Source organism: Heterodontus francisci, chromosome 25, assembly GCF_036365525.1.
Source record: "Heterodontus francisci isolate sHetFra1 chromosome 25, sHetFra1.hap1, whole genome shotgun sequence".
NCBI lineage: Eukaryota > Metazoa > Chordata > Chondrichthyes > Heterodontiformes > Heterodontidae > Heterodontus > Heterodontus francisci.
Window position 1 is genome coordinate 69,283,042 of NC_090395.1, and position 24,958 is coordinate 69,307,999.

The 24,958-nt window shown below is 43.2% G+C and overlaps 1 protein-coding gene across 4 annotated transcripts in view; it reads right to left on the minus strand.

The window, feature by feature from the left end:
- The window catches only part of dstyk (dual serine/threonine and tyrosine protein kinase), an 87,223-nt gene that overhangs the window by 24,632 nt on the left and 37,633 nt on the right, over positions 1-24,958 (minus strand). For all 4 annotated transcript variants that reach the window (XM_068057452.1, XM_068057450.1, XM_068057451.1 and 1 more), the window contains exons 3-6: positions 16,813-17,503; positions 7,503-7,741; positions 4,421-4,504; positions 1,030-1,206 (exon numbers count right to left, since the gene is read on the minus strand). In XM_068057452.1, the coding sequence (XP_067913553.1) occupies positions 1,030-1,206; positions 4,421-4,504; positions 7,503-7,741; positions 16,813-17,503 (1,191 nt within the window). The remainder of the gene's footprint in view (positions 1-1,029; positions 1,207-4,420; positions 4,505-7,502; positions 7,742-16,812; positions 17,504-24,958) is intronic.

The window sequence follows — 24,958 nt, forward strand, 5'->3', positions numbered from 1 at the left end:
TACATTAGCTCCTGGTCAAGGAACGTCTTGATTTTAAAATTCTCACCCTTGTTTTCAAATCCCTCCATGGCCTCGCCCCTCCCTACCTCTAATCTCCTCCAGCCCCACTACACTCAGATAGATGCTAATCGAATTCTGGGCTCTCCAGCATCCTCAAATTTTAGTCAGACTTAGTTAGATTTGGTGTCTCTGGCTACTTGGGCTCTAAGCTCAAGAATTCCCTCCCTACACCTCTGTCATTACCTCACTTTCCTTCTTTAAAACACTCCTTAAAATCTACTTCTTCGACCAAGGTTTGGTCATCTTACCTAATAACTCATGTGGCTCTATCATATTTTGTTTCATAATGCTCCTGTGAAATGCCTTGGGACTTTTTATTATGTTAAAAACACTGTACAAATTTAAGTAGGCGTACAGAAAGGCTGCTTTGCATTTCTATAGCACTTTTTATGACCTCAGGATGTCGGCAAATGCTTTTCAGCCAAATTAAATACTTTTGAAGCGTAGTTACTGTTGTAATGTAGGAAACAACGCAGCCAATTTGCACAAAGCAAGACCCACAAACAGCAAAGTGATGACCAAATAATTAGGTTTTCTTTTCAAAGTGATGTCGATTGCAGGGCAATCCTGCAAACAGGGGAGAACTCCCCTGCTCTTCTTTAAAATGGTGCTTTGGGATGTTTTACGTCCAGAAAAGGCAGACAGGCTCTGTGTTTTAACATCTCATCCCAAAAGACAGAATGCAGCACTCCCTCAGTACTAAACAGGAGCGTCAGCCTAGATTGCGCCCATATCTCTGGAGTGGGACTATAACCCACAATTTTCTGACTGAGAGGCAAGAGTCAGCCATGGCTGACATGAGTCGAGACAAGATACACCCTTGAACCCCAAGTGTAGAGTGACATTGGTTCTGGGTTAAGACACTGGCTCGTGAAGCAAACAGAATCTATAACAATGCTTCGAGTATGCGAGCGCCCTGGTAGAAGTGCTGTGTAGGTGCTTCACTGCATTTAGCTAACATGAACAAACCTGTCGGAGAGAGGCAGCAAATGCTTCGTGTGAACTGTTGAGCCGGGTGCGGAATTGACTACATATGCTCTTGGCGAGTTTTGATGCACAGAGGCTCTCAATGGCGTCCTGTGCAATTTTCCTTTTCCACTCAATCGTCACAGCTGGGGGATGTACCCAAGGCATCCTATGAATAATCTACATTACAGGAAGAGACACATACAAAAGGAATGAACTTCAAGACTTTCCAACAAGGAACTTCACCAGTCTCTAGACAAGAACCTTCTCATTAAGATTTTATTTTGCTTTACTTTCTCTACTTTTTTCCTTGCAAGGTTCTGACTCTTGCTGGGGTGCAGTTTCATGGGTTCCAGCAGCCCCCCTCTTTACATCACCCAAGCGGGTGGTCTTCATGGATGTGACTAGAGAACATACTGGCAGGCTACTTGATTGTGGAGGACATCACTGATCTGGTCATTCAAATGCACAATGGCCAGTAGGAGACACAATCAGGAGTGGGAACCCTGGTTGTCTTCCTTCAGTTGCCCATTACTAAATGTAGAAACAGAGGACAAATGCACTGACCCAACTTGCTCAACCCCAGCTGAGACCAAACAACACAATATGCACCAGCAAGGAATGGAACTCTTCTGGTCTGCTCGAGTTGGGATAAACAGGTCGGTTATCAGTGCAAGTCATTGCTGATAAGTTGACCAAATGGAGGTGGACCACAACCTATTTGAAATTGCACTGAACTGCAACAATCAGAAAACTGACTGTTCATTGGCAATTATACTCTTCTCTTAGCGCTACTGAAATATCATTTCCATTCTCCCTCCAATCCCATTTGACTGATTGGTCAGAATACAGCTACAGGAATTGAACGGGTGAGTGGGACTGACTGGATAGCCCCCTGGAGAGCCAGCATGGGCTCAGTGGGCCGAATGGCTGCCTTCTTTGCCGTAAATGACTCTGACTATGTCCTCTCAATCAGCTGCCAACACTGTTCTGTACTAATGTACAGAACTAATGTACAAGAGTAACCTTGAGCAACTCCAGCTTATTCTGTACATGAATACCAAGGCCTTCACTTGATCTCTTGCCAACATACATTGGAAACTCCTTGGTGAATTCAAGTATCAAGTAGCAGTACAATCCAATCTCCAACACACTCCACAAATACAGAAACAATAGTTCACTTTTGCAAACCTGAGGGACTACTTGGGTAAAGTGGTCTCTTGAAGGCCAACATTGTAAATAGTACAAAGCAGCATTGCTCCAACCTCAACTGCTGCTCACCACAGAAGGAACATAAACAGCAAGATACTTACATACATACACTGGACAGGGTCACAAAAATCTTTAAAAACCAGACCATTCCCAAGTGCTTTCCAGTCAGTTCTGCTGGGAAAATATGCCTTTGGAGTTGAGAACAGACATGTTTGGTCGTACAGATCTTTGACCTACACGTGGCAGGAAGGAGTTTTGTGGGTTAGACTTGAGGTTATTGGTGTTCTCCTGGAAGTATGGGTTATTTTGCAAGTTTTTAGGTTGGTGCTTGGGGCAGCATGTTGTGTAATCTTGGTCGCAATTCCCCAGTTCACTTCATATTACATGGATATGAAATGGACAAAGGGACATAAAGCAGACAGTATTGGCGAACAATTGTTTTCCAAGCTGAAGGGAAGTATACCATTGTTTTCCAGAGGAATCAGTATTAGGATCACTGTTCTTTTATGTATATTCATGACCTGGACTTGCATATACAGTGCATAAAAGTTTGCAGGTGACACAAAAGTGGCAGTGAGGAGGCTACTAACAGGCTTCAGGAGGACATAAACTGGTGAAATGGTCAGACACATTGCAGATGACATTTAATGGAGAAAAAAGTGTGAAATTATACATTTTGGTAGGAATAATGAGAAGCATTATGAACTAAAAGTTTTAAGGGGTACAGAAACAGAGATCTGGGGGCATACATCCACAAATCTTTGAAGGTAGCAGATCAAGCTGAGAAGACTTAAAGCAGCATATGGAATCCTTAGCTTTTATAGAGGAATAGAATACAAAAGTAAATTATGCTAAACCTTTATAAACACACAGCTAGTCCTCAGCCACAGTATTCTTCAATTCTGGGCACCATGCTTTAGGAATATTGTCAATGTCTTGGAGAGGGTGCCGAGCAGATTTAAGAGAACTGTACCAGAGATGAGGGATTTCAGTTATATAGCTAGATGGGAGAAACGAAGATGGCTCTCTTTAGAGCAGAGGAGATTAAAGGGACAATTAATAGGTGTTCAAAATCTTGAAAGTTTTTTTTTTTATAGAATAGAGAGAGAATTTGATTCTAGTTGCAGAAGCATTAGTGACCAGAGTACTCAAATTTAAGGTAACTGGCAGAAGTGCCAGAGGTGACCTGCGGAATAGATTTTTTTTAATGCAGCAGTTATGGTGATCTGAAATGCACTGCTTGAAAAAGGTGGATGATTCAATAGTAGCTTTCAAAAGGAAATTGGATAAATACTTGGGAATGAAATTTGCAGGACCATGACAGCAGTGGGACTAATTGGACAGCTAAAAATAACTGCCACAGGCATGATGAGCCAAGTAGCCTCTTTGTGTGAAATCATTGTACGATTTTAATCCTTTTAGCTCCTGAATGCAGTGATTCATGTTGGGCAAACAGTTGCCAAGCACCTTCTAGTACCTCTGAATGGCCATTCTTCATGAGGTCTAGGCAGAATGTCATCAGTATATCTGACTGCAGGGAGCATCACAGCCAGGACTGCCATCCACACATGCACACTTTTCAGTAGGGGTGACTGGATAGCAATGAACACAGGTACAAAAACAAGAAATGCTGGATTCACTCAGCAGGTCTGGCAGCATCTGTGGAAAGGGAAGCAGAGTTAACGTTTCGGGTCAGTGACCCTTCTTCTGAACTCCGAAGAAGGGTCACTGACCCGAAACGTTAACTCTGCTTCTCTTTCCACAGATGCTGCCAGACCTGCTGAGTGAATCCAGCATTTCTTGTTTTTGTTTCAGATTTCCAGCATCCGCAGTATTTTGCTTTTATTTTAATGAACACAGGTAACCTGGCTGATTATTCCACCTCCCCGTGCAAAGAATGCCAGAGATCAGATGTGCCCTCATGACTGATCCCTTAGCCAAGATCAGTTAACCAGAATTAAACCGCTCACTTTGTAATCAAAACGCCTATCGCAGCACCACGCAGAACAATTAACAACCAATGGACTATTTTCTACATTAGGGGAAATAAGAGGATGAATGATAAAGACAAACTTCCAATAATTTGGAGATATTTTACTGGAATGAGGGAACTTTGACTGCCTTTAAACGCCAACAGCTATTCAGTTGTACTTCTTAAATTACCAAAAGAAAGTTTCTTTACCTGTTTGATCTGTTCCCAAAGCAGCCGGGACACTGTTGATCCTGAATGGAATGTCACCTCAACGTGATAAGCAGCATTTAAAATCTAGAAAAAACAGACAATATTTTCCCCAAAGACTGAAAAGTTACAGTATTTAGCTTCAATTCACAGCACAAACATCATTTTGAGACAGGACACGTGGCAAATGTAGCACACGGGGGACGAACAGGGTAACTTTGGACCCATGGTTCCCAAACCTCTCCACCACTGGGGTTTTCCTCGCATCATGTCTGGATCTGTGGTGGACTAATTGACAGATTGATTGGCTTGATTAGTCAACAACTCCATTAACATATCATGTAACTAACGAGGGTAGTAGAAAGCAACTAATGGACCTTGGTCTAGTTTCACCCAACAATTTCTATGATCCGAGAAATTTTGGTTCCCAGAAGTTGAAGATAGTGGCTCTCCACTCCAAGGAAAAGCGGTTTCAATCTCTTGGAACACAGTTCACTTGACAGGAAGGTACGATTTGTCTAGGGTTTTTTTTTTTAAAAAGGCATCCAATGTGCATACAACAGTAAAAACCTAGTGACAAGGAACATGTTGGCAATGTGCCAACATACTACATAGAATTTGCAGTTTAGACACAAGCCTTTTGGCCCAACAGATCTCTGCAAGTGCTTATGCGCCGCATGAGCCTTCTCTGCCCTTACTTCAGCGCACCTTATTAACACTGTCGTCAACATACAACATGGTTTATGACTTTTGCACAATTATTCATGGGAAATGTGAGCACATTTGATCATAGACTGGGTGGAACAGAGAACATGTCAAAGTGCCAAGATCTTATGGAAGTCCAAGTCCAGTGTCAGTCATGCCCTGCAGTAAGGAAGTGCAACTTAATGTTCCAGGGGAATTGTGTGGTGCCCTACCCCAGACCCTTCCAGAGTGTCAATAATTCATCACTCGGAGCACAGGCAAAACACTGCTATTTGCTATTGTGTTTTCCATTCTCTGGGTTTTTCTGGTTTGCATTTTGTGGATCTGCTAGTTTGGATATGGGAAGATAATTCCTAAATCACAACAGCAAGATCGCCAGCTATCTCCAACTACTAGACTGATGGCTGGAATGAAAGGGCTGTCCGAAGAGGAAATATTAAGTATAAAGGCCCCATATTAGTCAGAGTTGTACAGTACAGAAACAGGCCCTGCCGTCCATCGCGTCTGTGCCGGCCATCAAGCACCTAACTATTCTAATCCCATTTTCCAGCACTTGGCCCATAGCCTTGTATTCTATGGCATTTCAAGTACTCATCTAAATTCTTAAATGTTGTGAGGGTTCCTGCCTCTACCACCTCTTCAGGCAGTGTGTTCCAGATTCCAACCACCCTCTGGGTGAAGGTGATTTTCCTCAAATCCCCTCTAAACCTCCTGCCCCTTACCTTAAATCTATGCCCCCTGGTTATTGACACCTCTGCTAAGGGAAAAAGTTTCTTCCTATCTAACCTACCAATGCCCCTCATAATTTTGTATACCTCAATCATGTCCCCCCCTCAGCCTTCTCTGCTCTAAGGAAAACAACCCCAGCCTTTTCAGTCTCTCTTCATAACTGAAATGCTCCAGCACAGGCAACATCCTGGTGAATCTCCTTTGCACCATCTCCAGTGCAATCACATCCATGCTATAGTGTGGTGCACAGAACTGTACACAGCACTCCAGCTGTGGCCTAACTAGTGTTTTATACAGCTCCATCATAACCTCCCTGCTCTTATATTCTATGCCTCAGCTGATAAAAGCAAGTATCCCATATGCCTTCCTAACCACCTTATCTATCTGTGCTGCTGCCTTCAGTGATCTATGGACAACTACACCAAGATCCCTCTGACCTTCTGTACTTCCGAGGGTCCTACCATCCATTGCATATTCCCTTGCCTTGTTAGTCCTCCCAAAAAGCATCTTCTCGGGTGTTCAGAAAATGACTGGTGATCCCGTTGAACCATTTAAACTCTTTGAGGGCTTGACAGGGTAGATGCTGAAAGGATGCTACCCCTGGCTAGAAAGTCCAGAGCGCGGTGTTATAGTCACAGATAAGAGGTCAGCCATTTTGGATTGAGATGAGAAGAAATTTCTTTATTCAGAGATTTTGAATCTTTGGAATTCTCCACCAGAGGGCTGTGGATGCTCAGTTATCAGTACATTCAAGACTGTGACCGATAGATTTTTAAGCACTAAGGGAATCAAATGATATGGTGATAGGGCAGAAAAGTTGAGTAGAGGTAGAAGCTCAGCTGTGAACTTATTGAATACGGGAAAAGGCTCGAGGGGCCGTTTAGCATACTCCTGCTCGTATTTCTTGTTATATGAGTGAATGGAAACATGAATTTAAACTTTTGCTCATTGACCAACTGTGGCATTACACATGAAGCAGGGTTAGAATGTGTGGGGCAAGGGGATGATTAGACAAGGGTGTAATTCAGTCCCCAATTATACTTGTATACGTCACTTTGATTTTATGGATAAATAGCAGAACTTTTGGCCAAGTGAAAAACCAATGAAGCAGAGGAAGGTTCTCTGCAGTACAGGCAGAGAAGAAAAACTGAGGCGCTACAAGTGGTAGGACGGTTACAGCACAAGCCCACATAGGTTTCCAATATAAATGGGAACTTAGGAGTTTAGAGTGACACAAAAGTAATCACAAATACTTAAGAGGTAGAATGATATAGAACAAGAGATGGCCATTTGGCCCATCATGCCTGTGCAGGTTCTTTCAAAGAGCTATCCAATTAGTTCCACTCCCCTACCTCTCTCCCTATAACCCTGCAAATTTTTCTTTCAAGTATTTACCCAATTGCCTTGTGAAAGATTTTATTGAAATCTTTATTTATTATCTGCTTCAACCACACTCAGCACAATCCAGATCATAACTCACTGCTTAAAAAAAATTCTCATCTCCCCTCGCATTCTTTTGCTAGAATTGTGCAAAGGAATCTTATATCTGGTCAAGAGTTCATTGTGCGCAACCACAAACTAACTACACCTGTACAGTGCTGAGAATTCTCTTTGCCTTCAGCTTGTCATCTTTAACCCACTCTTGACGCACCTGTTTCAGGTGATTGCTGGTGACATTGTTCATGGCGGAATCCTGGTTGGATTTCTCCAGACTCTTGAGGCAGCGTTCGAGAGTCCCCACAAAACTCTCTCGAAGGTAGTCGACAGAGCTGATCAGTTTATTTGCGACTGCCTGATTTAACCGAGAAATAATCAACTCTTGAATCTGTTTGATGCAGCACTTAATGTCCTTATTGCCAACAGTCTCACCATTCTCAGAGATGATTATGTCTAGTGAGGTGGAGAAAACACAATAGAAAAGGCACAATTAAGGTAATTGGCATTAGGCTAGCTCTGAAATACAAATCAAATGACAAAAATATTGAACACAAAGATATCATTTCATCTAAAATGATGCCATTACCTCCAAAGTACATCCATAACTGAAGCAAATAGAAAAGTTTTATTAAAATCAATGCAAGCTCATCACAATATACATTCCATTTCAAAAATGTTGGGGAAGTGGAGAGAACATTCAGTAAATGGCCCATGATTTAATACAAATTCATCAGTAGAACATGAAGTTTGAAATATGGTTGAGTATATCTATGTTAACATATTGCAATGTGTGACAATAGGATTTCAGCTCACAATGTTGCACCTCTGAAATTCGAACTTGATCCGTGAAAAAGCATTCAGCTGTACAGTTAAATTCCCAAACTTGGACCCTCATTTACTGGTAACAGCGCAAAGTACTGATGGTTATAGATCTGTTACTTGAAGTGGTATAGGAACACAGGAAAAGGAGGAGGCCATTCAGCCTCGAGCCTGTTCCACCAATCAAATACGATCATGGTTGATCTGCATCGCAACTCCATCCACCTACCTTGGCTCCATACCAATGAAAGCAGTTGAGAGGATGAATTAAGAGCCTAACACATTAAAGAAAATTGGCTTAAGTGTGACTCATGTTATTTCATAGGCTTACAGTTCTGACAAAAATTCGTTATTCAAATTGTTAATTCACTGTCACTTATGGTGTTGCACAATGGTATTAATATACTGAATGATAGTCTTCCCCCTGGCTGGAAAGTCTAGAACGAGGGGACATCTCAGAATAAGGGGTTGCCCATTTAGGACTGAGATGGAGAAAAAACTCTCTATCTCTATCCTGTAGATGCTCAGCAGTTGAGTATACACAAGGCTGAGATTGATTTTTGGACAATGCAAATCAAGGGAGATTGGGAAGGAAATTACATTTGAGAGATCAGTCATGAACTTATTGAATGGTACTTCAGGCTCAAGAAGCTGTATGGCCTACTCCTGCCCCTATTTCTTATGCCCTAATAATGGCAGCATTGGCAATTCTGGGGTTTTTGGGCAAGAATTATCACTCATGGAACAGAATTGATTCCCTCTTTTCTCATCTCCTTCCCACCATCCCTCCTTGACACCAGTTCCAGGTGAGCAAAAAGGCAACATGCAAAATAAATTGCATTATCTCTGCCTTATAGATATGTTATTAAAAGTCTTGACTGTAGCATGCACTGTGTAACTGTGCCACCATCTGTGTCATGCTTTGCTGGCATACCTGGCTGAGATATTCAGTTGCATTATAATTACATTCCAGGCCTCCCAGCACCAAGTGGTGTTACTGCTCATCCAAGCTCTGCTCTGCAGGGCGGGGGCACTGCATGAATTTTTTTTTTTATTATAAATGTACATGAATCTTTCTCTTCTGACACAGCAACACACCCTTCAGCTCAAGTTAAATTTTTAATCTTAATTTCAAACTGGTTTCTTCCTGCTATGCCATTTGCAGCTGTTTTTCTGTAACAGCCTATCCTCCTTCCACTCTCTGCCCAACCCCAGGCCTCTCCTTCCCTGTCCGTTTGCTGCTGCTCATCCCACCATCACTGGACCTTTCTGCTGCTCTTGACTGGTTTCCCAGCACTGAAGGACTTTACTTCATAACGCCCCAAAGCACTTTACAGCCAATGAAGTACTTTTGAAATGTTGTCACTGCTGTAGAAAATGCAGCAGCCATTTTGCACACAGCAAAATCCTATGAATAGCAACGGGATAACAACCAGATAATATTTCAGAGAGAAATAAATATTGGGTAGTTATTCACCGGGAAGTGGAAATTTTATGTCTCAGTTTAGTGTCTCATCTGAAAGACTGCACCTCCCACAGTGTAGCATTTCCTCAGTACTCCACTGGACTCTCAGCCTAGATTATTGGCTCAAGTTTCTGCAGTGAGACTGGATGCACAATGTACTGACTCAAATGAGGGTGCAACCCTCTGAGGCTAACACTGGGCTGCAGTCCCTCCGCTCTATTTCCCAACCTGTTGGCATCTGTCAGTTACCAAGCACTGATCAAGTGGAGGGGCAGCAGAACTGATGAGGAGTGAGCTGACCCAGGATGAGAGCCAGCTGAAGGGAGAGGATGTTAGGGGGCAATGATGGAGAGATGGAGATAGCAATTAGTAGTGGGTTCTTTTTACCTGGCAAAATCCTTATCTATATCAGCATGTAGTTGTAAACAATTGGCAATCATACATGGACAGAGCTCAGGACTTCTGAATCTCGTGTTATTTTTCAGTGTTGGACAACATTGGTTACTATTGGAAAGTTACCAAAGGTCGGAGTTAAGACAATTAGCCAAAGAACCCAAGCGGAGATGGAGATTTTTTTTTAAAGTTAAGACTCTCTGAAATGCACTGCCTGAAAAGGTGGAAGCAGATTTGACTAACTTTTAAAAGGGGACTGGGTAAATACTCAAAGGGCAAAATTTGCAGAGCTATGGAAGAGAGAGCAGGGGGAATGCAACTAATTGGATCATGTTTTTAAAAAAGTACAGGTACAATGGGCTGAATGGCCTCCTGTGCTAAGATTCTATGACATCATAACTGACTACAAAGGGAAAAAAGTCAAGAACAAAATTACATTCAACACCTTTCACATCCTCAAAGCACTTCACAGCCAATGAAGTAATTCTGAAATGCAGTCACCATTTTGTAGGCAAATGTGGCAACCAATTTGCCCAGAACAAGGTCCTGTAAACAGCATCAAGATAAATGATGGGTTAATGTGTTTTGGAAGTGCTGGTTGAGCAAGGTGCTTTAGTAATCACTTGCCTAAAGTACCAGCCTGTGGAAAAAAAAAGAGTAAAGGCAATAAAAACTCACTTTTCTTTCACCTCAAGGTTGGAGAAAATTTAGGTGAAAGAATGTACTCCACACCTTTCCTTGACAAAGAATTCAGGACCACCCCCAAAAGTGTAAATTACTTTTTGTAGATTTTGGTACATACAGCCAGAGACAGAATTTGATTACATTGGCTGCTGAAATTATAACCAGCAGCTACTGAATGACAAGTCACAGATTTTCCAAGTTAAATGCATACTCCAGCAACTCTATCTCACCAAATAGTTTAAATCAAAGCATCAAGGTTGCAGAGTGGAGGAAGCTACAACAGTTCATGCTCCTGGGAAAAGACAGAATTCTGATGCTAAATGCCACCAACACTCAAGATGGTATTCGCTATGTGAGCCTTGCAAGTGCATAGCTATTTGTGACTGACTGCAAAAAGAGTTTATAGTCTTAATATTCATACACCAAGCTATAAATTCTCTTGCAATTCTTTTGCACTATTGCAACATAACCCCTTTAGAAGTCTGCTTGTGAAGCAAGGAAGTGTCTTTTGCAATGATCCCAACAACCCCCGATTCTGCAATCAATGTCATGCGGGCTCTTTTTTTTTTAAAACTCTCATTAATATGCACAATATGCAAGATGATCACACTAATTTTGAATAACCATAAACCAAATGAGCTTTTGTGCCATGGCCAGCTTCATCCGAGCCCTTGTAATAACTTATACCTTGCGGAAAATCAAAGATCTGTAATCTACAAACATTCACTCCCTCCACCACCGACACACGGTGGCAGCAGTGTGTACCATCTACAAGATGCACTGCAGCAATGCACCAAGGCTCCTTAGACTGCACCTTCCAAACCCCCGACCTCTACCAACTAGAAGGACAAGGGCAGCAAATGCATGGTACACCACCACCTGCAAGGTTCCATCCAAGTCACACACCACCCAGACTTGGAACTATATCGCCGTTCCTTCATTGTCGCTGGGTCAAAATCCTGGAACTCCCTTCCTAACAGCACTGTGGGTATACCTCAAATGGACTGCAGCGGTTCAAGAAGGCAGCTCACCACCACCTTCTCATGAGCAATTAGGGATGGGCAATAAATGCTGGCCTGGCCAGCGACGCCCACATCCCATGAATGAATTTTTTAAAAACTACTTTTTAAGTTTCATAGTTACAGGGTTTTAGTGGCTGGCTTGATTACTACTCAGTGGAAGCAGTCTGTGTGCACCATTCTCATGCTGGAGCTACATCAGATCCCAGACTTGGAACTATATCGCCGTTCCTTCATTGTCGCTGGGTCAAAATCCTGGAACTCCCTTCCTAACAGCACTGTGGGTATACCTCAAATGGACTGCAGCGGTTCAAGAAGGCAGCTCACCACCACCTTCTCATGAGCAATTAGGGATGGGCAATAAATGCTGGCCTGGCCAGCGACGCCCACATCCCATGAATGAATTTTTTAAAAACTACTTTTTAAGTTTCATAGTTACAGGGTTTTAGTGGCTGGCTTGATTACTACTCAGTGGAAGCAGTCTGTGTGCACCATTCTCATGCTGGAGCTACATCAGATGTGGCAGAGTCACCTCTGCCCGTGTGGACCTCTTAATTGTTTGTTCTGCCTTCATGACATTTAACATTGCTGACCCGATAAAGTGAGGACATAATTGGATCTGGTTACATGGAAGCTTCAGTTCTCTTTTTTGATGGACTACTTACATGGACGGGGCTAACAAAGGATTTGGGGCTTTGAAAACTTTGCACAATAGAAGGGGTCCAAGTAATACTCGGAACAATGGCCAGAAAATGGCTGTGTTATTCTAAAACAAAGACTGCGAAGTCAAGTGAAGTTCTAAAATCTGTTGTTTGATCTTGCGTTTTATATGGGGGCGGTCGGGGGGTGGAATTGTCTCGAGGCAGACAGTACTGAGCTCACAGTACAATCAGCATTTAGAGTTAGTTCATTCAGGGAACATCACCCATGGATTGGGGCACCAGACAACATGGTAACAATCATACTTCCCCACAATGAGCTAAGCCTTGTGTTCTTAGCCTGCTCAAGGAAAGGAAGCATGGGAGAAGGCACATACTTGATCAGCTAGGAGTAGTGCAAGCCTCTCAGGGAACAACTGCTGCAAGCAGGACAAGGAAAGAACTTTCATTTTTACAGCACCTTTCACAACCTCAGGACGTTTCAAACGCTTCACAGCCAATTAAGTACTTTTGCAGTGTAGTCAACATTCTAATGTAGGGAACACAGCAACTAATTTGTGCACACAAACTTCCACAAACTGACAGTGACTACACTTTGAAAGTACTTCACTGATTGTAAAGCACTTTTGGGAGGTCTCGAGGTTGAAACAGGTGCTATAGAAATACAAGGCTTTCTTTTGCTTTTTTTAAAAAAATGTTGATTGAGAGATAAATGTTGGCTAGGGCAGCAGGGAAATCTCCCCTGGCAGCAGTCAAAAACCAGGTGCCGACAACCAGGCAATACCCTCGGCTGTTGTGCAGCCACTGTTACTAAGCAGGGCTATATAAATACAATTTGTTAATTCTTGTTACGAGTAATTTTAGACCTCTTGCAGTGATGCATACAGCCAGAAGATGTCACTCTGACCATCCAAGTATCTGTTCATTTCAGACAAGCATTAAAAAGACTTGCACTGCCAGCCTCAAGTGCAAATAGCAGCAGAGCACAAAATACCAAAGGCTGGTGCAAAGTCATTCTTTTGTCTACCAATAATACATTAATTAAGTTGGAAGTCTAATCAATGCCATATTGGGAAAAGCAACAGCAAGGAGATAAAGATGTTCAAGGATGCTGGCCAGGACAATAGACTCGATCTCCTTAGCCTTCTCTACTCCAATGGGTAACAGCCACAGTATCTCGAGACTCTTTTTACAACCACATGCTCTCAGTTATGTAGATTCACTAATCTGTTGCAATAACTTCATATAACCTTTAATTTCCTAAGCACTGGTGTCATTTCTATTTCCCACTTGTGGTCCCTTTCATTAATTAGTGCAAACTGTGGGAGGTGGTGCACTTAAGGTAAAACCATATTGCTTTAAACCCATTTCACTAACGATTCACAGCTGCAGAATGAAAGAGAACATGTGGGAAAATCTGTGCTACATTAACGCATCTTTGAGCACAGGTTGTGTCTGTTCCAGACTTGCAAGTGAATGCCAGTAGCTTGCCCAGTATGCATTCGCTTGCAGGTTCAAGTCCCACTCCAGAGACAAGCAGTACTGAGAGACTGCTGCATTCAGAGGTGCCATCTTTCAGATGAGACATTAAACCGAGATCCCATCTGTCCTTTCAAGTGGATGTAAAAGATCCCAAGGCACCATCCGAAAAATCAGGGACGTTTACCCTGGTGTCGTGGCTAATTCTTAAGCCTCAGCCAACACCACAGATTATGGAGTCATTTTTTCATTGCTGTTTGTGGGAGCTTGCTGTGTGCAAATTGGCTGCTGCATTTCCTACAATGCAACAGTGCCGACACTTGAACAGTATTTCATTGGATGTAAAGCATTCTGTGATGTCCTGAGATTGATGACAGGAAAATTATTTTATTTCTCAAGCAGGTGGAGACTGACAAATTTTTTAAAAATTCATTACCTTTATTTATTTATTTAGAGGTACAGCACTGAAACAGGCCCTTCGGCCCACCGAGTCTGTGCCGACCAACAACCACCCATTTATACTAATCCTGCATTAATCCCATACTCTCGACCACATCCCCACCATTCTCCTACCACTTACCTACACGAGGGGCAATTTACAATGGCCAATTTACCTATCAACCTGCAAGTCTTTGGCTGTGGGAGGAAACCGGAGCACCCGGCGGAAACCCACGCAGACACAGGGAGAACTTGCAAACTCCACACAGGCAGCACCCAGAACTGAACCTGGGTCGCTGGAGCTGTGCGGCTGCGGTGCTAACCACTGCGCCACCTTATAAATATGTTTAGCTTAAAAAGGAATCTGCAGCCACAAAAACATCAGCAGAGGGGAAGATAATCATTAAGAGCTTAGCACCTCTACAATATGTGCGAGAAATAATCTCCATTTGACCAGTTACCGCCTACTCCTCCATGTCTTCTCCTTGAACAGATTACTCCCAACCCTGGAGATGCTCATCATACTGCCATGATTCTTTCAAACACCTTTTCCTAAACTCCTCCTGCAGCTTGCTTCAGGACTCCCACCCCACCCAATCAATTTGCCCTTCATAAGGCTGCATCAGCATTGCTTTGCACATTTATGCTGAATTTGACCCTGCCACCAGGGGATGCTCTTGCTGCTGCCTTTTGCCAGTCAACTGTGCAGAGAGTGCAAACAGATCTAAACTGTCGTCACTGCTTATTATTGCTTGATGGGGGAGGGATCAGGAGACTGGGGATTTTTAAAATAAAAATTCAATTATTGTGCATGATCTTACAGAACATAAAGCATGGACTGATACATCCTCTCCTTGCTGATAAAAGTTCAGCGCAGGGCGACTCGGGCACAGCTCTGCACCATGAATTCTAGACAGACGTCTGCATAGTGTCACCCGGAACACAAAACATGCATTGGGCGGCACAGTGGTTAGCACCGCAGCCTCACAGCTCCAGTGACCTGGGTTCAATTCTGGGTACTGCCCGTGTGGAGTTTGCAAGTTCTCCGTGTCTGCGTGGGTTTCCTCCGGGTGCTCCGGTTTCCTCCCACATGCCAAAGACTTGCAGGTTGATAGGTAAATTGGCCATTAGCATTTGCCCCTAGTGTAGGTAGGTGGCAGGGAAATATAGGGACAGGTGGGGATGTGGTAGGAATATGAGATGAGTGTAGGATTAGTATAAATGGGTGGTTGATGGTTGGCACAGACTCGGGGGGCCGAAGGGCCTGTTTCAGTGAGGTATCTCTAAACTAAACAGTTGGCAATGCCCAGCAGGCCTGTTAGTATTTAGAGGAGAAGCTCGATGGTCACTGTCTATAAAGCAGTGGGACGGATCTTACGTGCAGAGTTATTTGTTGGATAGTTTTGCTTTTAGTTGCAGCAAGACTGAAGCTTGAATGGGATAAATGTTACCAGATGTTAATTGTTTGATGCTTATGCCTAATGTTCAAATTGCAAATTAATTTGTTTTATTTAGCCTATATAGAATAATACAGCACAGGTGATGACCATTTGTCCCATCATGCCTGTGCCAGCTCTTCGAAGGAGCTATCCATAATCAGTCCCATTCCCCTCGCTCTTTCCCCATAACATTGAACCTTTCTCCTGTACAAGTATATACTGAATTCTCTTTTGAAAGTTACAATTGAAAGCAATCTATTCCAACATTGGACAAACTCAAGATATAGTGGGAAACCTACATAAAGTTCACTGTGTAGTGTAAATTCTTAGAGTGCAATCTCTCTTTAAGACAGAAGTAGAAGAACCATTCGCGATCATGAAGCAGACATTAGCCAAGTATGGAAACAGTCAAGGAGTTCGAAGAAACTGTAACACAAACTTCAACGTGCAATGTCTTCCTTCCCTTCAGTTCAAACTTAATTTCATTGATTGCTTGAAAATGAATTTCCCCCTCCCACCCATATAGAAACAATTCCTTTAACAAGCCACGATCTCCTTGGTACTGAATGCACACTTCGATGGAAGTTTACACCGGGGAGAAAAATCAACTTTTGGGGGAGGGAAAAAAAGGACGATTTTGATGAAAATATTGCATGCAACATAATTATTCCCCTCCAACGTATATATGGGAAAATGACATTGGAAAACACAGTTTCAGCTACATGATAAAAATGAAGCACATCGTTGGCTTCTCCAAATATGTGAGCGCCAAAGTCTTTTATGAAGACAGTGATCCTTCAGCTGATTTCTCCAATATTGTTACAATGGTGTCTACTTTTGGCTCCTCGCATTATAAACTAGTCTCCTAGTATTACAAGCTCCCATGTCATACCTACCAGTGTCCATCTAAACCCATGCTCACCCACGCATGCACAACCATCCCCAACCCCAACCACCTCCTGGAATAATCAGTAGCAGCAGGAACAGAATTCCCAAATCAGAACTCAACATCTCATCAGTAAATTGAATCTGCCCTTCAACCAGAACGGAGTGCAGTGCAACGAAGAATATTAACTGTTAGCTGTCCACTGCCTTTAACCAGTAATGGAGAGAAACACTTCAACCTCACCTTTGAACTGCAAGTTTGCCGCCTCTTCCAAGAGCTCCTCCTTCATGCTGCTCAGAGTCTCAACGATCATGTCTCTCATTTCCTCCTGCTTCCTGTTAGCTATATTCATCAGCGACTGGAACAACTCATTTTCCTTGTCCCTGGTGTACTCCAGCCTCTTGGGAGTGATTTGCAAGTCTCTCTGCATATCGAAGGCCTGGTTGATGAAGATATCCAAACAGCGACAGTGGACACCATTCAGCACAGTTGCCGCATCCACAAGGTGCATCTGCACCACCTGCTTCGCAAAGATGCCAAGCTGACGGAACCTCTCAAAGTGTTCTACCAACGTGCTTTGGGCTTTGCTGGTGTTGGACAGCCCACCTGCTGTGGGACTGAGGTAGTCCAACTTGGCGAGCTGACGGTAAAGGCAGCTCTTTTCCTTTTCAGACTTTGAATTTTTCACTGGGAGGTCCTTGTCTGGTCCAGAGTGAGAGCCTGTGTGGAGACTGCTCAGGTGTTTTGGTACCTTAATGAAGAAAATGGGCAGGGAATGTTCCTTCATCTCCTGCAGCTCGCTTTCTTCAGAGTCTGTTAAACGATCCTCACTGATGGCATAGACTACAATTGGCAGGGAATGCCTCCAACAGTCATCATGCTTGCCCGCTTCTGCCTGACTTTCATGGCATGGAAGAACTACAACATCCATTTCCTGGAACAAAGACAAAATAGTTAGAAATGAAATCAAGCCCATGGTGACTGTGGCTCAGTGGCAATCTCACCTCGGGGTCAGAGGTCATGGGTTCAAGCCCCATTCCAGACACTCGCAGTGCAGCACTGACAGAATGCTGCAATGTTGGAAATGCCATCTTTGGATGTTAAACAAGCAGGCCCATCTGCTCACTCAAATAGATGTAAAAATCCCATTGCACTATTCAAAGACAACCACTGATGCTCTTCTTGCGCCCTGGTCAAATTAATCTCAAAATAAACAGATGATCTGGTCATTAGCATACTGCAGTTTTTGGGAGCTTGCTGTGTGTAAAGTGGCTGCCACATTTCCTACATTTGTACAGTAACTACTCTTAAAAACTACGTTGGGACATTGAGGTCGTGATAGGGGTTTTTAAATGCCTGTTTCTTTCCTTCTTTCAGGCAGCTTTGGCATTCCTCACCTACAAGACGAACATTCAGCCATGTATATGCATTGATTGAAGTCAAGGACCAGACATTGGGCTGCCAAGTGTCAGATGCAAACACAATGGTGGAACACAACTTTGGCTTGGGGCACTGAAGGTACATTCTAGGGACCCAACATTGGAAGGACAGAGACAAGGGCAGAGGCAGGCAATGTTGTGCTTCTGGTAACTGCGCAGATATTGGTGACAAAGCAGGGAACCAAGGTTCTGCATCTCCTGACAGACAGTTGGCACCTGGAAGTTGATGGAATGAAGGCTATAGGTATAGGATGACAACTTAAAAGGAGAGCAGCCTCAGTTTTGTCAACATTCAGCTAGACAAAGATTTGGCTCATCTGGGTCTTGATATCAGCCAGGCAGTTGGAGAATTTGACACCAAAAACAGATTAGCTGATCGCTCAGCCAATTATTGTTGGTGGAAATGGTCTGTGTGCAACTTAACTACTGCCTTTAAATACACAATAACTGTACTCCCAGCTAGTTCACTACATTGAGTGGTTTGGGACTCAAGATGCTACATAAATACAAGTCTTCAACAGCCTTACCCACCAATCCATTCCTACTTTTCTCCTATGTCAATTTCCTTTATTAAAGCTAACAATCTGCATTTATATATAGCACCTTCAATGTAGGAATACTTGCCAAGATGCTTCACAGCAGCGTAAGCAAACAAAATTTGACAGATTAAAACACCCGATAGAAGTATCTGATACAATTGTTACTCTGCTACCTCACTCAGACAAGGAAGACCCCATGAAGGCAGAGGACAGAAGCATACTTTGAGAAACATTCATTAAATCATAGGAAGCAAGCTCATTGAGAGATTAATCTGCATTCAGGACGAACATTTGGGCCTCATGTTCCTTCCTGCTATCCCAATGATTCCGGAACAGACCTCTATCCTTCGGACGGTTCACCAACTTTACAAAACAAATCTATTCTGCCTCAAGCATATCCTGTACCTGGGGCTAGGCCACCAGCCCCTCAAGATCTATGCCAGTGTCACTCTTGATGGCTTTAAGACACCAGGCACAGATCTCCAGCTGATGCCCTCCTTCTCCGACACCACCATTGTGCCCCCACCCAACCACCTGCCCACTCCTTGTAATGAAGCCCTCAACCATAGGAAATGGGTAAAATATGATGAGGGGAAGAGAGTATGGAAGAACGGCCCTATATCCTTGGTAGGTTGGAACAAAGGCATTTGATGCATGTGTTCCAGTGCAACTACTTAGCGTTTTGTATGCAATTAAATGAGGAAACAGCGGCTCCACGTTAGTTATTTTGAGCATCACATTTGCAATCCGCTGTGCCTCAACGAAAGTGAAAAACCCACAAAGGGGAACAAGGAACTAGGATCTCAGATGCTTACTGGTTCCTAGGTTTCTCTTAGGAAATTCTATTAGCCCAATTTTCTCGTCCCCTCATGAGCTTCGTTTTTTGCTTAGCACGAGATACCTTCCAACCTCAGTCCCAAGTAGCTATCCTTCACACGAGACTGGATAGAGAGCACTTGCTTCGCAGCCCAAATGACTATGGTTTGCTGACTGAAGGCTTTTTTTAAAACTTCATTCATTCACAGGTTGTGAACATGGCTGGCAAAGCCAGCATTTGTTACCTATCCTTACTTGCCCTCAAGGCGGCGGCAGTGAGCAGCCTTCTTGAACTGCTGCACTCTGCGTGGTGAAGGTGCACCCACAGGGCTACTTAGTAACAAGCTCCTGGATTTCGACCCGGTGACGATGAAGGAACAGCAATATATTTCCAAGTCAGGATAGTGTGCAACTTGGCGGGGAACTCGCAGGTGGTGGTGTTCCCATGCACCTGCTGCTCTTATCCTATGTGGTACTGGTTGTGGGTTTGGGAAGTACAGTCAAAGCAGCCTTGGCAAGTTGCCACAGTGTATCTTGTAGGCTGTACACACTACAACCACTGTGCACCAATGGAAGGAGTGAATGTTTAAGTTGGTGGATGGGGTGCCAAACAAGCAGGCTGCTTCTTGAGCGCAGCTGGAGCTGCACTCATCCAGACAAGGGGAGAGCATTTCATTACACTTCTGACTTGTGCTTTGGCGGCAGTGGAGACACATTTGGAGAGTCAGGAGGCGAGTAACGCGTATATTCCGTGCACTGTCCGCTCTCCCAGCCCAAAAAAAAACTCCTCGCCCTCGAAGTACATTGGCTTGCAGTTCCCCAACACTAAAAATCCTCACGCTCTTACTTAAATCTAGTGACTACACCCTTACTTCTGCAACCTCCTCCACGCCTACAACCCTTCCCACAAAACCTGCCATTGTTCGGACCATGTGCCTTCAGCCACGCAGGTGCCACACACAAATTCCCTCCTCTATAGCCCTGAATAAAACCCACCTTTTGCACCAAGTTATAAGTCACCCCTTCAAATTCAGCATCTTTTTTTCCCTCATTATTCTACTTTGAAACACGTTGGGTAATTAAAGGTGTTACATAAATGCAGAGTCTTGTCATTCGTGAAGCTAGACTTAATAGTAATTAGTTACGCCAGTATTCTTTTTATGCACGAGATTCATTCTTTCTCCATACATTGCTGCCAACTCTAACACTATCACGTGACAGAACTCAGTACCTCACCCCAATCTTAAGTAACTCAAAATGCATTCCCAAACATCACCCAAGCTTAGAATGGCAAATCCCACAAGTGTATCACAAGGTGTTCCCATGGTTTCCTGGCCAACCTTCCAATCTCCATAAACTTGAGCTCAACCAAAACTCTGTTGCCCGTATCTTGACTAATATTAAGTCCATTTCTCCTGTCACCCAGACTCATTGACCTACATTGGCTCACCCCCGTCTCTAACTTCTTACAGCCCAAGTTCTCTGCCCTCTTCCAATTCTGGAATGTTTTAGCCCCTCCACTATTGGCAGGCGTGCTTTCAACTGCCTAGGCTTTCAAGCTCAGGAAGTCTTCCCTCCCTTAAACCAGTCTGCCTCTCTTGCCAAGATGCTCCTCAAAAAAGTAATACTTTGACCAAACTTTTGGTCACCTGTCCCAATATCTCATGTGGCTCATTTCAACATTTTGTTTGATAATGCTGTTGTGAAGCACCTTGCGATGTTTTACATTAAACTGCTCTATACATTATTTTACACTGCACCGTTCAAATGGGCAACACATAAATTTTACCCATCCACAATTTATGCTCAAGCACTGGTGACAGAAGGTAGTCCCGCTCCAAGAAATAAAAAAAAAAAACTGTGGTACTTGAGGCCATAACAACTAAAACAGACTTGGTTGATAAAATCCTGGAATGGGACCCATCAAATTTTCATAATGCAAAGAAAAATCACATCCCATTTAACTAACATTCCTCGCATGAAAGTACATCTTTTCGCAGAGCAAGTGTCGAGGGGCAGAAACCTAATCAACTGACGTAAATACTGAATTGAACGTGAAAGTAAACTCCGAAGATAGTCTGGACGTTAGTCAAGCCAGTAGGACCCAATAAAATTAGCATAAGATGCATTTCTAACACCTATGAGAGAATCCTTGAATTTATAGAGTAATTAATACATGGTCTATACTCTGGTAAGCAAAATAGGTTTAACATGCAGTCAAGTTCTACTCTGGGAGGGTTTGTGTACTGGAAGAACTATTTTCGATGGGAAGAAAAGCCTTTCCTTGCCTTACACTGCTCCAGTATGTTACTTTAATTTCTTCCATCTGTATCTCAATAGGTTTGTTTGAACAGTTAAAACTTGCAACGGCTTTGATGAAACATCACTGAATTAACTCTGGAAAGCACATAGCCTATGACGCAGGGCTGGTCAAGTGTCTATTGCATGGACCTCTCTATACTGCCAGGATAATTGACCTTGCCAATATATTAATAAAATTCTAAGTAGCTCAAATGGACAGAAACAAAACATGCACCCAACCTTTTGGTCACTGAATGCAAGTGTCTCTTCTGCTGAACAGTGTCCTGCAAGTTCTTCATTCTTCCAGAAAATTGCTCAGACTACAATGCCCAAACCAAAAACATCTGTAATATGAGACAGCAACTTCTTCCTGTCTTTTGGATCAGACATTAATCCAAGGACTCACCTGCCCTCTCAGGTGGATGTAACACAGCCCATGGTGTTATTTTAAAGAAAGGTTGGGGGGCGGGGGGCAGAAAGAGATGTGTGGAGGTGGTGATTCTCAGTGTCCAGATCAATATTTATCAAATTAACTTCACAAAAAGATTATCTGGTCATTACCACACTGCTATTTGCAGGAGCTTGCTGTGAGAAAATTGGTTTCTTATAAGTGACAAGTTGGCAGTAAAGTGATAGACATCCTGAGGCTGAAATGTACTACATAAATGCAAGTCTTTAAGGGAAGCCAACAGAAAGGGGCAGCAATAGCTGCAACTGAGCACCAGGCTACCTGAATGCTAACTACTAAACTCTGTTTGGCAAAAGGTAAGACAGATACTTTCTGACAACAAAACTCTAATCCATCTACTAATGTTCTCCTTTTCCACTCCTGCCTCCCCACCATTTCCATCAGATTAGGGTGACCAACTCTGGATAGACGTATTCCTGGAGATTTCATCACATCACCTCCAGCCTCCAAATTCCCCACCCAGTCAAAACAGCCTTTTGCTTGATGTCCATTGTTAGCTATACCACTATGATTCAGTGTGAACAAGTAGGTTTATCAACTTGTAAAGTTGTCAATAACCACAAACAGTTCATCAGCGATTTAACTTTTAAAACCTAGGTCTTATTCCCCAATGTTATTTATTTATTTAGAGATACAGCACTGAAACAGGCCCTTCGGCCCACCGCATCTGTGCCGACCATCAACCACCCATTTATACTAATCCCATTACCCTCTCACATCCCCACTTTCCCTCAATTCCCCTACCATCTACCTATACTAGGGGCAATTTATAATGGCTAATTTACCCATCAACCTGCAAGTCTTTGGCTGTGGGAGGGAACCGAGCACCCGGAAAAAACCCACGCTGTCACAGGGAGAACTTGCAAACTCCACACAGGCAGTACCCAGAACCGAACCCGGGTCGCTGGAGCGGTAAGACTGCGGTGCTAACCACTGCGCCGCCCAAAAATTACCGGCCCAGTGCTGTACAGGCCTAAAAGCCCATTTTTCCCTCTTCTGCATCTACTGAGCTAGTTAGTGGGAACAAGGTCACTATAAGGAGAGACAGTTAGGGATCTTCAGGCCTCAGTCACTCCATCATAAAATATGCTTCATCCACATTACTGCTCTTCCCGATCCCTCACTTAATACATTTGAAGACCCAATACGCCAGATTGCTTCAGCCTCCATGAACGTGACACTTCAGGAACTGTAAACTGATGGCACCAAAACGAGAGTACAAAATAAACTTGCCTTTATATAGTTCCTTTCATAACCGCAGAACTTGTGTCCCAGCTAATGCAATACTTTTGAAGTGTACTCATTGTTGTATGGAAGAGCAGTTGCCAATTTGCACACGGCAAACTATCACAAACAGCAATGAGACAATGATCAGAGATTGTGTTTTCCGAGCTATTAGAGGGATAATTATTAGCTGCAACACAAGCAAGAACTTCCCTCCTGCTTTTCAAATAATGTCACTGTTTTACGTCCACCTAATGGGGCAGACAGATCCTCAGGTTAACATCTCTTCTGAAAGACAGCACCTTTGACAGTGCTGCACTCCCTCAATATTACACTGGAGTGTTAGCCCAGATATGTGGAGTTGCACTTCAACCTATAACCTTCTGACTGAGTTAAGAGGGCTAACCCCCCACCAGCCCCCACTGAGCCAGGCTGGCATCTTTGCTTTCCTCTGTCATTTCAGCAGCTGACATAAGTTTCACTTCGTACCCTGCCTCAGAGAGCCATGGGGCAAGTACAATTGAAGTTAAGATTTTATCTAAGATTCATTCCCCAACACCCACACAATTTGACATAATTTTTACAACTACTTGCATCCTTTGTGTCAGCTTAGATAATATGCTAAAGTCTCCAGAGTGGGACTTGAAAGCACAACCTTTTTTGAACTCATGATAATGCTGCCACTGAGCAAGGCCAAAACAGGCCAGTTATGGAACCAAAGACCTTATGGTTCTTATTTGTCAGTGCCATACCATGAGTGAGATTTACATATTGAGCCGTGTTCTGATCTGCCATAGTGTGCATTGTAGCCAACATCAGAAGCACACCTTACTGCAGCACTCATACTCCCTTTCCCCACATCAGCCATTCTTAAAAACACGAGAAAATGCCATTCATCAGGCAGACCACCCGGTCATGAATCTGATCTCAGATCTACATGCCTTATCCTATGGCTCAGCAACTTAAAGATCTCACTTGCAATCCCTCCCCATAACCCTTAACACGGTGAAAAAAAAATCCTTCTGGAATGTGGTGATAATCACATGGTAATGAGACATTAAATTCTTCACAGTTTGCGCTAGACAACATAGTTCGGAATTCTCCAAGGTGAGTATTCATGGCATCGTCATACCCAGAGGAGACACACACTGCTAGTCTATATTGGATTGAATCTCAGGTCCCAGGAGTGCAAGTATAGCATGCAACTACATACTGCAAAAGACAATCTCAGTACAACAGCTCAAACTTCAATTTCATACTATTTTTCGATGTTTGAAGCAAGAATTTCTCCCATCCAGAAGGAAAAACACAGCTTGCACAAGAATTTGCAGGAATAAAATTCAAGTGTCTCAAGGCCTCAGCAACATTCATCTCAAATTACTATCTGAAGTCTTCAACAAAATGTATGTATTTCAGTCCTCTAGTTAGCGATAAAAAGTCTCACGTATTTAAAATCTCTAGGACCTTATTTCTGTGGAATGTTCAAAGTGCTCATTGCTTCCTCCTGAGCTGAAAATTAAAATCATGCTGCAAAAAGGATGGAGACGATATCAGATTTAATCAAATGAAAATTCCTTTTATAGGAAACTTTTAAAAGCCTG